At 59.0% G+C, this 17,459-nt stretch overlaps 1 protein-coding gene across 12 annotated transcripts; it reads right to left on the bottom strand.

Moving 5' to 3' along the window:
- Window positions 1–317: 317 nt before the first annotated feature.
- Window positions 318–14,559, bottom strand: NIBAN3 (niban apoptosis regulator 3). 12 transcript variants are annotated; one of them, XR_015555140.1, is made up of 16 exons: window positions 14,343–14,482; window positions 12,929–13,059; window positions 11,638–11,763; window positions 10,923–11,037; window positions 9,220–9,387; window positions 8,486–8,601; window positions 8,301–8,405; window positions 7,938–8,100; window positions 7,001–7,191; window positions 5,958–6,116; window positions 4,725–4,841; window positions 4,541–4,648; window positions 3,647–3,758; window positions 2,174–2,257; window positions 842–1,013; window positions 576–720 (listed from the first exon to the last, which is right to left on the bottom strand). XR_015555140.1 is itself a non-coding variant. In XM_087443584.1 (15 exons), the coding sequence occupies exons 1-15, from the start codon at window positions 14,395–14,397 to the stop codon at window positions 520–522; spliced, it is 1,941 nt and encodes a 646-aa protein (XP_087299710.1). In that variant the 5' UTR covers window positions 14,398–14,559; the 3' UTR covers window positions 318–519. The 12 variants fall into 12 exon arrangements, 8 of the variants coding, with proteins under 8 accessions (XP_087299710.1, XP_087299711.1, XP_087299704.1 ...); XM_087443584.1 differs by lacking the exon at window positions 842–1,013 and having other exon boundaries at window positions 318–720; window positions 2,184–2,257; window positions 14,343–14,559; XM_087443585.1 differs by lacking the exon at window positions 842–1,013 and having other exon boundaries at window positions 318–720; window positions 14,343–14,559.
- Window positions 14,560–17,459: the final 2,900 nt, after the last annotated feature.

Consider the following 17,459-nt stretch of genomic DNA (forward strand, 5'->3'; position numbering starts at 1 on the left):
AGGCTTGTGATGTGGAGAAGCTGCCAACCCCAAGTGGAGAGATGATTCTTCTGGCAAGCAGAGGGAAGTCAGTAAAAGCTCTACTTTCAGCTGGGAAACTTGATACCAAGTTAAGATTTGGAGCAAGTAAACAAACCCCAAAGGCCCACAGCAAGCTGAGAAAAAATATCTGCAGCCTGTATAACAAAGCATTAATATCCTTAATATACAAAGAGTTCTTAGAGATCAATAAGAAAATGATAAAATCTCCTGAAGACAAAAGTAGGCAATTCACTAACAAAACAAAGCAAAACCCACAAACATATAAATGGCCAATAAACATTTTAGGTTCAATTTATTCATCAAAGAAATTAAAAATAAAATAATGAAATTTGTGTGTGTGTCTATCAAATTGACAATTTTTTCTTTTATGAAAATTCCCAGTGTTTGAAAAGGATATGGAGAATACGCACAAAGCATGCTGGTGGGAGTGGGGAAAAGCACAGCATTTCTGGAGAGGAGGTGGTGGAAGCATGGGGGTTAAAAGGCCTTGCGATGGTGCATATGCTTTGACTTAGAAACTCCACTAGTAGATGTGCCTCCATTGGGAACAAGGATGAATGTGGGCGAGGATTCAGCTCGGGAATGTCCTTGGAGTAGGCGGGGGGCAGAGTGGCTGGACCTCAGCACCGGGGCCTGGTCGCCTGGAGCAAGTCCCTCTCTGGGCCTCAGTTTCCTCATCTGTAAAATGGAAAGTGTCATAAGGAGGTCAAAACATTGGACACGTCAGGTGCCTAGCCCATAATAAATGCTCAGAAAATGGAAGCTTAGTAATAAAAACTTCATAGAAATCTGTAAGCACCTAGAAGATCAGTGGGCCAAGGAGACGAAGAGAGGTTCACAGAGAAGCTTCCAAGCACATGGAAGACTCCCGCCCTCATCCCCACGAGGACACGCTCATTACAGTGAAGCCAGGACACTGTTTTCACCCAGAAGATCTGAGAAATCCCGAGTCAGCTGGCAGCCCGGGCAGCCTGTGGGGAAATGGGCCACCCACACAGAGGTGAGGGGCACCAGGCAGGACCCCGGCAGAGAGTGCTCTGGAGACCGCGATTGAAATGACAAACACACACCATCTACCCTGAGGTTTCACATTGGGAATTCACCCGCCGAGACCTGCGCTTCCACGGAAAGCATGTACAAGTTCATACACTGTGGCGTTAGCTGTTAGTGCAACAGACGAGAAGCAAAGCGCCCATCATCAGTTAGATTCGGTGAAATAGATTAAGGGGCCCATCTACCATCCCCCATCCCCGACTGCAAATCCCCAAGTATTCTGACACCCAGAAGTCTTTCTAAGACTGTTAAATCTTCATTAATCCCAGTGAGTGTGAATAGTCATCAGTTTATCTGCAGCAATCAACTATGAGATGCTGCCCCAGATCAGCTGGGGAGTGTATCGGTTAGCTACTGCTGCCTAACAAATAATCCCAAAGCTAGCCGCTGAAAACAGCACACGTTTATTATCTCAGACTTTCTGTGAGTGAAGAATGTGGGAGCCGCTTAGCTGGGTGGATTCACAAGGCTCTCACAGCAGCAATACCCACGGGGGCTGAGCTGGGAGCTGCTCCAGGATCCCTGCATCTGCCCTGGGTGCTGAGCATCCAGACGACAGACATCCTGCCCAGAGGACCAGTTGTCTTCTGCCCCAGCTCAGAGAGGTCCCCATGGAACATTCCCATCTCAGGGCTGGAGGGGAGGGTCCCTGCACCACCAGCAGTGTCAGCCTGGGCCCTACACGCATGTACCGTTCCAACAAGGAGCTTGCCACGGGGGCCTGTAGTAGGAGGCCCGGCTGCCCTTGCTCACAGGGAACCCAAGGCACCCATCACCACAGCCTCCCCTAAAGTGCTGGGAACCAGCAACTGCTGGCAGAGGCCCCACTGAGTCCTGGCAAGAGGAGAGGGGACACAAATTCATGTGCGTGTCAGAGGGTCCCTTGATGGCTCTGACACACTCCGTGGCTCCCATCACCCTTGCTCACTGTGAGCGTGGCCAACCCAGCCACGCCATGGGACAAGGTGCATGCTGTTCCATCCAGGAACCTACATTCTCGACCATCCCGTATACCCTGCACAGGCCGCCAGCCCCCAGCAGTTCACTGACATAGTCCAAGAACCTGTGAGGGCCTCACCCGCTCCCACCTGGTCCCACGGAGCCACCAAGCAGCGATCCAGAGCACAGCACACGTCACCGGCATCAAGGGCCTTCTTCAATTCTAAAACAAGAGATAAAGCCTGGTACCCACTTGGAGAAGCCTGGCATCCCACGGCTTCCATACATTCTCCCCGAGAGGCCACAGGAGGGCAAAGGCGGGAGGAAATGCCTCAGCCAGGAGCCCTCAACAAGTGGTTCACACAAGCCTCTCCCCATGTCCGTGACCGTGGCAGACATTGCTAGCCAATCCCCACAGCTTCACTGAGCCTGGACACTGCCGGCCCTCCCTCCCCACACAGCGCTCCAGGCAGACATCACACATCAATTGAAGATGGAGCCCCCTAAGGACGTGTACAACCTCCAGGAATGGGTGGTGTCTGAGGTTACCTGTTTCCGGATTTTTCTTTTCCAATCAAAGAACAGCCTTTTTCCACTTAATATGTCCCCTTTTCTAAGGGAACTCGGTTCTTTTTATTTGGACGCCCACAAACCAAGGACACGTCCTCATCCTTACTTCCTGGCTCCCAGAGCCCTGGGGTCTCCGGGTCTCCCCCACCTCTCCAGCCACTCCTTGTACAGCCCTGCCTCCTCTTTGTGTCCTTCAAACACAGGCTCTTTGGGGTGCCTCTCCTATCTCTACACACCATGCCTGGCTGGGCCCCTCCTGTGCACGCAGTGACCTCCCAGGTCAACAACTCTGGCACTCCGGCTCCTGCCTCGTCCTCAGGCCGGCTCTATCCTCCTGGTGGCCCCGGGACGATCCCCTCAGCCTCCCTCTTTCGCTCCCAGTCTGGCCACCGTTGACCTCTGCTCACACACCTTCCGTGGCTCCCTACTGCCTGCCCAAAAGAGGCTCAACTCCTCTGCCTGTCACCCACAGCCCTGCGTGTCTGCCCCGGCGGCCTCCAGCCTCCTTTCCTGCCGTTCCCCTTCACGCCCTCTGCGTAGGCCACGCGGATGCCGCGACATCCCGAGTCGCCGTCTCACACTGCTCATCCCATTAGTGCACAGGTCTCAGCAGTCACAGGCATCGGGTCACGAGGGAACTGACGAGGTGGGAGGGAGAAGAGATGGTTCTGGAGCCGCTTCCCAGCCCCAGAGATCCTGAGAGGCCTACCCCAAGTCCAAGAACTCTCAAGACCTCAGTGCCGGCTCAGAGAAAAACAGGGGGTGGTTGTTGAATTGATAAATGTGAATGTCTATCCTCAGTTTTTGAATTTTGCTTCCTTCCTCTCATCCTGAGAACTCCTACACACCCCTCACAGCCTTGCTGCAATGCCCTCTCCTTCAGGGAGCTTCCATCACTGCCCCTCACAGTTTCCCTCTGTCCCCGTTGCGACCCTCAGGCTGAGGGCCAGTGTTCACAGGAGGTGAGCGGTGCCAGGCCCTGGGAGGCTCAGTGTACAAGCAGGGTCACCCGGCCTCCTTGAGCCCTGGGGGCTGGGCTCACCCCAGTCGATCCTCTGCAGCAGGAGCCCCCGGACGACGTCCTCATAGACGCCCTCGATGGTCAGGGCCGGGCTGCCCGCGGCCAGGACGTCCGCTTCCAGTGCAGGCAGCTCCTGCCACAAGGGAGTAGAGGCTGGGCTGGAGGCCTGGGCTGGGACACGGGCTCCAGCCCCAGCCCTGACCCTGATTAGCTGAGAGGCCCTGGGCCTCAGTTTCCTTGTCTTTCAAATGGACTCCTTGACCCAAATTCCCCGTGGTGGTTGCGAGGGTGGTGGAGACAAGGCACCGCCCTCGTCAGCGGGAGCAGTGCAGGGTCTCCTGGGCCCCCACGGCTGCCTCCTCCACAGGGTCTTGAGCACCTGGGCAGACCCCTGCCCAGGGCCCCTAGGCCCCGTGTCGCCAGGCCCTGGGACCTCTCCCATGTCCTTCCCGCCCCTCGCTCCCCAGCTCAGCCACGCTCGCCTCCTCACCGTGCCTCCAGCTCACGGCCCCGCCGGCCTCAGGGAGCATGCTGTGGCCTCTGCCCCGAGCGCCCTTCCCCGGACGGCTCCCGCCGTCAGCGTGCTGCTTCTCAAGGCTCATCTTCTCAGGGAGAGCCTCCCTGACCACCTGGCACCCCCGACACACCCACACACGCACACTCCCCCTCTGCCTCCTCCTGTCTCTGAAGCCGGTGTCCTCTGCTGACGTGTGACGCACGGGACCGCCCAGCTCCCAGGCGGCCAGCACTGAGCGCAGGTGTGGGAGAGGCAGAGGGCGCTGGGGGAGCCCAGGAGGGCCGCCTGGCCCAGCCCCAGGGCCCGGGGAGCACAAGCCCCTGACTGCCCCAGTCGCTCTGTGAGGGAGAGCTCCTGCCCGCCTCGCAGAGAGACGCGGACGCCCCGCGGCGGCTCACCGCTCTGCAGCTCTGCTCCAGCTGGCTCAGCACGAAGGGCAGGAAGATGCGCAGCAGCCACCCGCGCACGCGCCTCCTCCGCGCCGAGCCGCCGTCCGACCGGAACTTCTGCAGGACACACCCAGCGGCCGGTCCAGCGGCCGTCTGAGCATGCGGCCCGCCGCCACGCCCTCCCGGGCCTCACCTTCAGCACGCGGCCCCTGACTTTCTCCAGCTGCTGCGCAGCCTGGCCGCAGTCCAAGGCCGTGGTCAGACACTGGTCAGCCAGCTGCAGGAAGGTGGCCACAGCGTCGGCCATGAGCTGCGGGAGCAGGAGTTGGGACAGCCCTGGTATCCACGCTCTGGCCTTCTGGCCCTGTGCCTGTCTGCTGATCCCTTCTCAGCATCCAGCCTGTCCCCAACTTGCCACTTCCCCCAACCTCCCCCTGGTCTCAAGAAACAGCACCCCTCGCCTCTCAGGACCTGGGGGCCATCCAGTCAGTGAGGACCTATATGCAAACAGGCAACAAGTGCCCTCCCTTCCGGAGGATGGTGCCAGGGTGCCCAGCCTGGGAAGTAGAAAGCTGGCCAGAGTTTAGCCTCCTTGGCTGAGTACTCTTGTGCAGTGTACAAACTGAACAACTGAGCCAAGCAGCACTGGGTCATCCCAATTTCTGTCTCCTTCACTCACCATGTCCATCAGCAGGTCCCATCTCTTTGGCCTTCAAAACACACCCCGCTTCTCTCCACTAAAAGCACCCTACCTGGTTCAGGCCTCCTCCCTGCCTCCCCCACTGCTGCCCTGACAGCCCTGCTCCCCACAGCCGGCGGGGCTTCCCAAACCTTGAGTCTGGTCTCGCTTCTCCCCTGCTCACACACCTGCTGTGGTTCCCCACTGCCCTCGGGACAGAGCCCGTCCCTTAGCCCCATACTCAAGGCCCTGACCCATCTGCCCACCCACCTCACGGGCACATCTCCCACCTTTCTGCCCTCCCTCAAAACCTACAACTCAATATCTCCAAATTGCTTCATTTTCCCCAAATGCAGACAAGCTCTTTCACCTCCCAGTGCTTATCCACGCTCTTCCTTCCACCCAGGACATGCCCCACCACCCAGTCCTCCCACTGCTGCCCCAGCTTGGAAGTCCCCTCCTCCTGGAAGGTCTTCCAACCCTGCAGATGGGTCAGCGCCTCCTCGGGGCTCCCCCAGCACCTTGTGCATCCCCACCACGGCCCTGTCCACCCCGTGCGGTCACCGTCTGGTCATGGGCTTGTGTCAGCACGACACTGGGAGCCTGGCAAGGCGGGGCCCAGTCATCTGTGTCATCGTGGTCCTCCCACACACACTTGGCACCTGCTCAGTGCAGGCTGCTGCTCTGGCCCCGTCCCTTACACCACCCTGTTCCCCTTCTCCCTCCCAGCCCCCCACTGCCCCTCACCTGCTGTGCGAGATCCTGGGCCCCAAACACCAGGTTTCGAGTCCCGCAGAAGCCAAATGGCACCACTAGTCGCCTCAGGCGCCCCCGGCTCCGTTCAGCCTCGCGGTAGCAGATCTGCATCAGCTCTGGGTCCCACGGCATCTCCCCAAATGCGTAAACCTGGGCTCCAATGGCAGTCAGGTGAGAAAAGCACCATCAGCCAATGGAAACGCAGGGCCAAGGACCCCACAGCCAATTAATCAAAGGAGGAGCACCAATGGAAACACATCCCACCTCAGTTGTCACCAAAAAAATGCATATAAAGTAACAGTGAGGTACAATCTGATGGACATAAAACAGTAAGACCTTAAAAAAATGATAACATGGGGTGCTGGTAGGACGGAGGGGAAATGGGTACACTTAGCCCTTGTCGCACCTACACCCACCGCCTGATGCCCTCTCTGTACTGGGCCCCGGGGCTGCAGAAATGGAGTAATCCAGCCCTTGGGGAGCTCACGGAAAAGTTGGAGGAGATAGACTGTAGACAAACAACCACAATGGTGTGTAAACGCTTCTGCGAGGAGGGAAGCACAGGTGGCTGTGGATGCAGAAAGGGACCAGGGAAAGTTCCTGGAGGAGGCAATTATGAAATGGAGGCTTAGTCAGTTGAAAGTTTCCTGGCACACAGTAGGTGCTCATTTAACATCAGAAGAACTGAGCTGACCTGCATGGAGTAGAATTCTCTGGCTCAGGGGATGAGGGTGGGCTGTGGCCAAACAGAGGAAGGGGAGGAGGAGGGGTTTGGGGGAAGTTGACTCCAGACTGATGTTGCTAAAATGCTACTCTTGTCATCTTACTCCTTTCCCCCCACGTTTTAAACTGTGCCCCAATGACGATATAGCATGGTGGTCCACAATAAGTAAAAAGCAGCCTAGAACAAAGTTCAGAGAACATTTTCAAAAAAGGTTTTCAAACAAGGAAGATGTAAGGTTCACGGAACCCTCCTGTAAAGTTAATACATTGGCCATGGACCGATGCCTCCCCCCCCACCCACTGGAGCTCACCTCCTCACGCAGCCGCAGGCCCGAGGGGCACCCACGCAGGTGGCGAGAGAGGCGGTCCATGCCCTGGGCTAGGAGGGTCTGCACTGCCGCCAGTGTGGCCTCCACGGTGCTCACCAGCGTCTGCGTGACCCGGGGCAGCTGCGTGGCCACCTTCCCGCGCAGGCACGACTCCAGGGGGCCCTGGACCGAGGCTGGGAGTGGAAGACACTGGCCTGGGTCTCCTCTGCGAGGTGCTCCACACACAGAGGGGGGGCGACCCTGGGTTCAGCAGCGTGAGGTGGACGGGAGCACAGACTCTGAGCACCTTCTTCTACCCACTTTACACAAGAGGAAACTGAGGCTTGGAGCGTGGTGGGTACCTACTCAAAGGCACAGGCCAGAGAGGCAAAGGCCGGATTCCAATCCAGTTCTCTCTGTTACTGAGCAGAGTGGGAGCCACCTCTGCCATCTGACCCGGACAACTCGGACAACCCAGGTCACACGTGCCACTGCCAGTGCCTCTGCCCCTCTCTCGCGGCCTCATCTGCTCCGTCCCGGGCCCGCCCCTTCTCACGGCCCTGCCCTTCCTCTTCACCCTGCCCTGGTCTCGCCCCCTGGAGCCCCAGGCTCCAGACCACGCCCATTCTCGCACCTGGGCTCCGCCCTCCATGCCCCGCCGGGTCTTCGGGTCTCAGACTCTTGGCCCCGCCCCTTACACCCCTGTTCCCCGTCTCCCTCTCAGGCTCCCGGCCCCGCCCCTCCCCGCCCATTCTCCGCCCCTTACACCCCTGTTCCCCTCCTCCCTCTTAGGCTCCAGGCCCCGCCCCTTACACCCGGTTCCCCTTCTCCCTCCCAGGCTCCCGGCCCCGCCCCCTCTGCCCAGGCCCCGCCCCTGTCTAGGCCCCGCCCACCCTTCTAGGCCCCGCCCTCCCCGTCTAGGCCCCGCCCCGGGGCTCACCCCGCAGCCTCCCCGCCACGCCCTCCCGCAGCCGCAGCATCTGGTCCACGTCGGGGCGGATCGTCCTCTCCAGGGCCGCAAGCAGCTCGTCCTTTTCTGGCTGGAAGGCGCGGAGGCCCGCGGAGGCCCCGGCCAGGACAGCGGCGTGGACAGCGTCCAGGAGCTGCCCGGACCCGTCCAGCGGACCCCACACGGGCCAGGGGGCGGGGGTGGGGGGACAGAGAGAGAGAGACAGAGACGCAGAGAGACGGGGAGAGAGTTCAGGCGACAGTCGTGGGGAGGGGGAACCTGGGCGCCTGGATCCGGCCCCCATGCCCCGCGACCCCCGCGTGTCCCTGTCCCCCTCCGCGACCCCGCGCATACCTCGGTCCAGGCCCAGGCCCGGGTTCGGCCGGCCCCCCGCAGGCCGGACAGGGTCTGGGCTCGCAGCGCAGGCAGCAGCTCCCGCATCAGCACCGCGGTCAGCACCTGCGGGAGAGGGGGCGTGGGCGCCGCGGCCGGCGACAGGGGTCTTGGAGGTCCGGGGTGCGGCCTCGGGCGGCACTGACCTCGGCGTCCGAGCCCAGGGTCACGTCGTCGTCGCCAAAGTGGCCTTGGTGCTGCCGATAGAGCCGAACGGCCTCCAGGAAGGCTCGGGCGGCTGGGGCCTGGCTTCGCTGCAGGACTGAGTGGCGACTCCTCAGTGCCCGGCCACACCTCCCCCATTCCACGTCTGCCTAACTCCCCATCGCCTGAGGGGGAAGCCCTCCGCCTCCTCCCCAGGCCCCACAACACCCAAGTCTCACCCACCTCCAGACCTTTGCACAGGCAGTGCCCTCTGCAGGGAACACGCCCCCCCAAGACCATCCATAGCCCATAAGGTGCTTATACGATTTAGGAAAAGGCATCCCCTGAGGGCAGTCACAGCCCAGGCAGCACTGCAGTCCCCAGCTGCCCCTCTTGTTAGGTACATTTGTGCAGTCAACAACCTACTCAACTGTATGTGTCAGTCCTGTTCCCCTTCTTTAGCTGGCTGGCCCCTTATCTTTTTCAGACCCCAGCTATGACATCCCTTCCTCTGAGAAGCCCTCCCTGATCCCCAAGGCTAAGCTTCCACAGGGCCCATGTGTCCCCATCACAGCCCTGGCCACTCATAACTGCCTGTTGTCCCCTTTATCTCCCCCAATGATCCATTTTATAGATAAAGAAACTGAGGCTTGGAAAGGGTCCCACAGCCAGCAGGGGCAGAGCCATCCGACGGCAGACCCGGAGCCACTCCTGCCCAGCCGTTCCTGGGACCCACCTGTTCCGCGAAGCCGGATGCCACCCTGCAGGGCTAGCCTCCAGGCATGCTGTGCCTCCCCGGTGGCTGCAGAGAAACAGAGGTGCCGGCGGAAAGGGTGCTGCAGGAACAGGGGGCAGCTAACGGGCATTTCCAGGAGGGGGGCAGGCTCTCCCTGTATGTGGTCTTCTGAAAGCAGATAGAGGAGGGTGCATCTTCGCTCATTCGCGCACTCTAGAAGCACCCATTCACCAGCAGAAAATAAACGACGCGCTCAGAGGAGCCCCTGGCAAGGAGGTTGCTCCGTAAGCGTAAGCGCCAGCCAGCTGCTTCAGTCGCCTTGTCCTTCTTCCAGCTCAGCCCCAGGGAGAGGTGCCCCAGGGCGGACGTGGGCACTGCGTCCCAGCATTGCTCCCAGCCTCAGCACGCTCCTTGATGCAGCAGCCTGGGCCACCACCAGCAATCCATCCCAGCCGGCATGCGACCTGAGCCCTGCTTGCCACGGGGCGCTGCGGTCAGCCAGGCCCAGACTGGAACCCGGCCACACCATTTTCCAGCTCTGCGCAGGGCCCAGGTTCCGTCTCTCTGAACCGGTTTTCCTACCTGTAACATGGGCTCAAAAGTGATACCAATGATCTAGAACTGCTGGGAGGACAGAGGAGGGACTTTACCTTGGGTTAGTCTCTTTGGGGTCTCCTGAATCCTCAGTGTGCTGTCCTGATTCCCGAGTGGCACATACAGACTGCGGGAAGACGCGTAATCGGGCAGTTGCCGCTCACTCGGCCCTTCCCCCGCAGCCCCAGAGATGACAACAGCTGCTGGCGTTTGGAGGGACATCGCTCCAGGTTTGTAAACCTGCACAGAGCTGCGTGGCGTGTGTTTTTGTAACGAGGTGGCGTTTCCCGGCCTATAACTGGCCCTCGCTCTTGGCATAGGGCTGGGCCACGTTCAGCGGCTGCGCTTTCCTGTCTGAGGGCCCGGCTGTAACTTAGTGATCGACCCCAGAGGACGGGTGTTTGGGCAGTCCCGACGTCGTCAGCGTCACCGCTTCTGCAGACGGTCCACGCTGCTGCATCTCTGTGTCACTTGGCATCGGGATGGCTCCACACTGAAGCAGAGGCTGCAGTTCTGGCTGCTGCCCCGTACTGTGTGACAATGCTCAGCCTCAGTGTCCTCGTGGTGGATGGGGTAGTTAGTGGTGGGGCTGCCTCCTGCGGACTCAGGAGACAACGCGGGGCCCGAGCTGCTCCTGACCCTATTCCTGGGCGGCGTGAGAGTGAAGGGTGGACAGAGGGAGAACCCTCCTGGAAACGCCGGGCCGGACAGCACACCCCGCAGCAAGTCTGCGCGATTTTCCTGGCCCCAGGGCCCGCCTCCGCACACGCTTGCTGACACAGGTTTGACTGTGTTTGCTCTTGCTTACTTGGATTCTGGTCCGGTGACCTGACTCTCTCGTTCTGAGGAGAGTGGGTGTCTCCCTTTCTAGAGCTGGGGTGCTCACCCAGAGGCCGTGCTACCCTCCACGGGACACTTGACCGTGTCTGGAGATATTTTTGGTTGTCATACTTGGGGTGGGGGCGCTACTGACACCAAGTGGGTGGAGGCTAGGGATACTGTTCAACACCCCGGAATGCACAGGGGCCCCCCAGCACAGAATGGTCCAGCCCCACTGCCAGCAGTGCTCAAGTCGAGGAACCCGCTCCTGGGGTCCCCGGGAGCCTTACCTGAGGAGTCTGGGCAGAGAGCATCCAACAGGCGGAGATATTCACGCTGAGAAGTCAGGACTGTGTACCCCGTCAGGGCCGTGGAGCCCAGGGGATGGCCCCCATTTTCATATTCCTACAAAAGGCATTGAGAGAAGCGGTTGGGACAGGTCTAAACTATAGCTTCCATGTCCCAACTGTGGGACCAGGGTAAGGTCTTGGGTTAGCTGAGGAAGTCCCCCACCCACCCCTGCACTCCCCCGCCCCCTCCTGCTCTCCCTCCCACACAGTGGCACCGCCAGCACCCACTGCGTGTGGGGCCAGCCCCAAGTGCTGTATGAGGACTGTCATCGAATCCTCAAGCCCATGTCGTGTGGACAATCATCCCCTCAATTCACAGGGGTGGAAACTGAGTCCCAGGGAGACAGTGACCTGCAGGAGTTCCCCAGCCTGGAAGCAGGGCTCAGGCGTGACTCACAAAGGCCTCACATGGTTTCAACCTCAGCTCCGCTGCTGACTGCGAGTGAGTCCCTACTCCCGGCCTGGGCCTCAGTTTACCCACCCAGCACAGCAGGAGATGGTCACCTAGCCCTGGGCCAAGCACACAGGGGACCTCGATTCATCCTAGATGATTGAAGAGCGGAGGGGTCTATGCTGGGAGCTGGACCCCAAACCCAGGATGGGTAGTGCAGGATGGAGAGGCCGGAGGCCAAAGGGACACAGGCCACTCACTCACCTCCCTGTGGCTGAACCACTCCAGGCGGCCGTCCCCACGCAGGACACAGAAGATCGGCTGCCACTGGGGTGGGTGGCCCCACAGCTGGGTCAGGGGCCCTCGGTGCTCTCGGACTCGAGGCAGCTTCTGCAGGAGGAGGGGCTGGCAGATGTCGGGGGCACGGGCCAAGGTCCCCATGTCTGGACCACCCACCGTGTCCTGGGCATCACCGAGTACAGGGCACTCAGGCACTGCTGAAGTGGGGCTGCTATTCCGTGTCAAGCCTGCTCAGGGCGTGCTCTCGTCTGTGGCACTTCCAAACATGAGCTGATGTGATCCTCCCACAGCCCCGGGAGGCAGACACTCTTGCCATCCTCGCTCCGCTTGGAAGCAGACCTGTCCCCGCTCGAGCCTCAGATGAGCCCCCAGCCCTAGCCCACGTTTTGTCTGCAGCCTGTGAGGGACACTGACAGAAAGGACTCAGGGCAGCCGCAGCCGACTCCTGACCCGGGCGACTCGCAGGTGTGTTCTTGAGGCCCGGATGGCGTGGCGCCCGTGGCGCAGCACAGCTAGCTGATGCGAGGGGCTCCAGGGGACACGGAGCAGGTGTGGTTTAGCTCTCTGAGGAACGGCCGGCCTCCGTCCACAGAGCCCTCCCTCAGGCAGGCTGGGACGTCACCTTGTTTCCACTTCTTTGTCACTCTTCTCACCACCCGGCCACCTGAATTGTGTGCTTTTTGTTTTGCCACTGGGCCCAGAGCAGGGCCCGGGGCACAGATGCGGCAAGACCAATACTTGATGAATAAATCAACTGCATTTGTGACGTTGTGATTCTTCGGCAGGGTGGCGGGAACCCAGGTGTTTGTTACATGATTCCGGGCCTTTTCTTCCATCTCAGACTTTTCATAATCATATTGTTCAAACGTTACTATAGAAATCACGCACATAATGAGTGTATAAACCGCGTATTAAAGAGAATGTTCAGACTGCAGCGAGGGGAACCCTCTCCACCCCGCAGAGCCCAGCATCGGCCCGCCCCAGCCCAGCAGCTGGAACCAGCAGGTGGCAAAAGCTGCGGGTGGGGTGACGCCCAGGGCCACGACGCCCCGAGCGGGTCGGGGAGGGTCCCAGCGGGAGGGGCTGCGTCCACAGCAGACAGCCCTGGCCGTGGCGTGAATGCTTGTCCAGTGGCTGAAGTTCTAACGAGGAGCCCAGGTCTTGGCTCTAGCGCGGGCAAGGCATGAGGGGGCTCCCGAACACGCGCCCCCCCCAGCCCCACCCCTCGGCCCCTTCCTCCCTCAGCGGCACCCACTTTGCTGCGCAGCAGCTGGCATCCGGCTGACTCCTGGGGGCCGAGCTCGCGGGAGACCTGCTGCAGGACGGAGGCGGCCAGCTGCCCGCGGTAGCAGGGCAGGAAGTTCCTCAGCAGGGCGTCCACCCGGCCTGGAGGGACAAGGGGACGGCGAGGCAGCAGAATCAGGCCCCAAGGACCTGCCGGGGGAGGGCAGCGCCGGTAGGGAAGCCACCTGTGGGCTCCTACCCTGACCCCAGAGCTGCCCAACAAGACATGCTCCGAATTCCATTCACCCGTAACCCCCAACTGCCGGTTTCCACCCACATGGTGAGGGGAGCTAAGCGACTCAGGCTTAACTGATAACTGACCTACAGTAAACTTTAATTGCATAAAGTATACAATTTGATGAGCCTTGACACATGTACATATCTGTGAAACCATCACCACGATCAAGTTAATGAACAGATCCATCCCACCTGAAAGTTTCCTCTTGCCCTTTACCTGGGAAGGTTTTTGAAAATCTTTTAAAAGCCCCACCCTGGCACAAGGGAACTTTCTGAGGTGATGGAAGTGTTCTGCACCCTGATCTAGGAGGTGATCACACAGGTGTTAAAGTTCCTCAAGCTGTTCCCCTAAGATGTTTGCACTTGACTGCATGTAAAATATATGTCCATCCTGCTGCCTAGAATGTGGACCCGATAACTGGAGCTTCAGCAGCCATTTTGCACCATGAGGTGACCTCAGACACACAAGCCACACACGGTAGAAACATGAGGTGGAAGAAGTTCGGGTGTCTAACTTTTATCAACCTGCCTGACTCCGTACCCCTCTATAGGGGAGAGAGATAAATCTTTATCTTGTTTAAGCCACTACAGAAAAAAATCCCGACACTCTGTAGAGTAACTTGTTGAATCCATTTGTGTAATGATAACTTGACCTTCTTTCCTGGTCTAGATCATGAGCCCACAAGGGTGGGGCCCTTCCCAACCCCACTGTGTCCCCAGTGCCCAACACACAGTAGGTTCTCAACCATGTGTATGGAGGATGGAAGGCACCAGCCCCTCTTAGTCTGAAATCGGAGACTGACTCGGTCCCTGGGGTCCACACAGAGGGGCCTGCTGATCCCTGCAGGGAGAGGATCATCTGTGAGATCTGGCTGGGCCTGGGGCACCTCCCACCTGGGCCCATGACCCTCCACCCAAAACCCATGCCTTGAATAAGGCTACCAGATTTACCAAATAAAAATACAGGACACTAGTTACATTTAAATTTCAGGTAAATAAGGAATAATTTTTAGCACGTGTATACCATCATGCAACATTTGGGACTTATTATACTAAACAAACTACTCACTGCTTATCCAGACCTCACATCAACACGACATCCCCTGCACCTCACAACCGCAGCCCCGACCCACTCCCGCCCCGCTCACCCCTCATGTGCTGCTGCTGCCGCTTGTCCAGGGGGCTTGAGGGCCGCCCGCCCATCCTGCTGCTGTCTCCTGGGCTCCCCTGAGACAAAGCAGACACCTCTCCCCTCCGCACGGCGCCCAGGTTCCTGGGTTCAGGGGCGCTCCGGGAGCAGGGCGGCCTGTGAGGGGCCTGGATGCTGCGGACACCGGCCGCCGGGGGTGAGAAGCCAGAGCGTGGTCCGGGGTGTCTGTGTGTGTGGGGGGGGTGGGGGTGCCCACCCCCCGCCCCGCCCCGCTCTGCCCTCTGCCGCGCCCCACCCTGCACCTGCGTCCTCCGGTTCCCAGGGCTGAGGCCCCCACAGCTGGTGGTTTCCGTAGGGCCCAGGGGCAGTCCCAGGGCAGGGAAGGAGGGTGGGCAGGGATGCAGGTCTACATCCTGGTGCCCACCCCTGCTGTGCCTACCCCATGCTGGGCAATGCTGGGTCCCCAGAGGATCCAGCCTTGGCCCAGCCCCCAGGAGCCCCAAGGCTGGGGAGACAGACCTGGACAGACACCCCCAGTCCCTGGGGGCAGTGCTGGGGCAGAGACAGTGGGTGGGGAGCAGTTGCTGTGCCCTGGACTGGCGGGGCGTGTCTCTTGTGTTCCTGCTTTGCCAGCCCGTCATCCATCGGTGCATATAGCACTGGATTGGGTCGGGTTTGTTGGGTCTCCCCACTCCTTCACCTTTTTTTCCAGTGCCTGGAACAGAGCAGCCCTCAGTGGTTGTGACGGAAGAAAGGCAGGGGGGAAGGGAGGGAGTGAGGAAGGGTCTGCACTCCAGGCTGAATTGTGATCTAAAGGGGGTCTCACAGGCTTTCAGATGAGAGGAGTGTCAACTTCCAGTGGCTGGAACATGGGACATGATGGCTGGAGCACAAGCAGTCACCTTGGGCCATGAGGTGAAACCCACATGATGACAATAGCAAAACTATGGCGTAGTTTCGGGAAGTGGGGTCCCCAAAGAGTTCATGACACTGCTGCACCAGCCCTGGATAGCCTCTCTTCAGAGAAAGAGCTAAACTTCCATTTTGTTTAAGCCACTGGGAACATCTACCTGTAATCCTCACCAATGCCCCAGGATTCATTTCTTCTTTCAACATCACTACATGCCAGCCCCTGAGCTGAGTGCTGGGGATGCAGAAATGAGCAAAACAGACCGTGATCCACCCCCACAGACCATTGGTGGGCACGTTCACAAAACTGTCAGATGATGATAAGGGTAAGGGAGAAAAATGGAACAGGAGCGGGTAGAAAATGCTAGGGCCAGGGAGAGGTCAGGGAGGTGATGTTGCACTAAGACCTGAAGGAAGTAAGGGCCCAAGCCCTGCAAAAAGCTGGAGGACAGAGCACGGGCAGCAGGCACAGCACAGGCAAAGGCCCCGAGGTGGGACAGCGCCTGGCGGGTTCTGGGAACAGCAAAAGGTGGGCGGGCTGGAGGGGGGAGTGAGGGGCAGATGTTAGGGGAGGAGAGTGGGGGGTCGCAGGGGCCACACGGGGGCTCGTGGACCAGTAAGAAGGGGGGGGCTTCACTCTGCAGGCAAAGGGGAGCCCCAGGCAGGTCTGGAGTGGAGCTGGCTGCTGCTACGGGGACAGGGGCACAGGAGAGGTGACACGCCCCAAGCAGGGGCCCCATGCAGGTCTGTGCTCGTCTCCTCACTTTCCGTTGGCTTCTCGGCAGCTGCGGGGGTCACGGCCACCTGCTGTCGCTGAGCCGCACCGCACCCCGCCCCGGGCTACTTTCCCCCCAGCTCTCTCCACTGCCTTCTCGACTGTTTCCGCTCGGCCCGTCGCACTTGCTCCTCTCACACGAGTGACCGCCCACACCAGACCTGAAGGAAACGTCACTTTCTGTGGTTTCGGCTTCGAGGTTTCAGTTCCCACGTCCCCTCAGGTGCCTCTGTGGGACACCCCCCGCCCCCAAACCTGGCAAAGCTCGAGCATGGCTGAGTGGCCTGAGCGGCCACCAGCTCCCCCACTGCAGCCCCTGGAGCAGGGGCCGCTGCCGGGTGGGCTGCCAGCAGGCGCTCTCCAGGAAAACGCTGCAGCCCTGGCACAGTGGAGGCTAGAGGCGCCTCGGCACATTCAAGGCTCTGAGCAGGCCTGCAGCGGGGCTGCTAGCAGAGCTCGCTACCAGCCCTGTGTGTGCAGGAGGCTTGGCCAAGCGGGTAGTGGGTTGAATTGTGTCCCCCAAAAGGATATGTCACAGGTTACTATCAAAAAAACAGAAAACAACACGTGTTGGCGAGTATGTAGAGAAATCGGAACCCTTGTGCACTGTTGGTGGTAATGAGAAATGGTGCAGCCGCTATGGAAAATGGTATGGCAGTTCCTCAGAAAGTTAAAACACAGAATTATAAGATCCAGCAATCCCACTTCTGACCCAAAAGAATTGAAAGCAAGGTCTCAAAGAGATATTTGTACACAATGTTCACAGCAGCATTACTCACAGTAGACAAAACATGGCAGCAACCCCAGTGTCCACAGGTGGATGAATGGATAGACAAAATGTAGTGTACACGTACAGTGGAATATTATTCAGCCTTAAAAAGGACATTCTGACACCTGCTACAACATGGATTAACCTTGAGCACGCTACGCTCCATGAAATAAGCCAGACACAAAATGGCAAATACTGTATGATTCCATTTATATGGGGTCCCTAGAGGAGTCAGATTCACAGGGACAGAAGGTAGGATGGAGGGTGCCAGGGGCTGGGGGAGGGGGAGGGGAGCTAGTGTTTAATGGGACAGAGTTTCAGTTTGGGACGATGAAGAGTCCTGGAGACGGATGGTGGGAGGGCTGCACGACCATGTGAATGTGCGTAGCACTACTGAGCTGGACACTTACAAATGGTCAAGATGGTAAATTTTATGTTATGTGTATTTTAACACAATTAAAAAAAAAAAGATGTGTCTACATCCTAACCCCTGGACCCTTAGGATGGAAGCTTGTTTGGAAGAAAGGTCTCTGCAGATATAGTTAAGGACCTTGAGATGAGTTCCTCCTGGATTTAAGGCGGCACTAAATCCAATGGCAGGTGTCCTTATCAGAAGAGGAGAGGACACAGAGACACAGACGGGAGGAGGCCACGTGAGCATG

The sequence above is a fragment of the Ceratotherium simum genome, chromosome 18 (assembly GCF_057802395.1).
Source record: "Ceratotherium simum simum isolate JZ-2026a chromosome 18, ASM5780239v1, whole genome shotgun sequence".
Classification (NCBI taxonomy): Eukaryota; Metazoa; Chordata; class Mammalia; order Perissodactyla; family Rhinocerotidae; genus Ceratotherium; species Ceratotherium simum.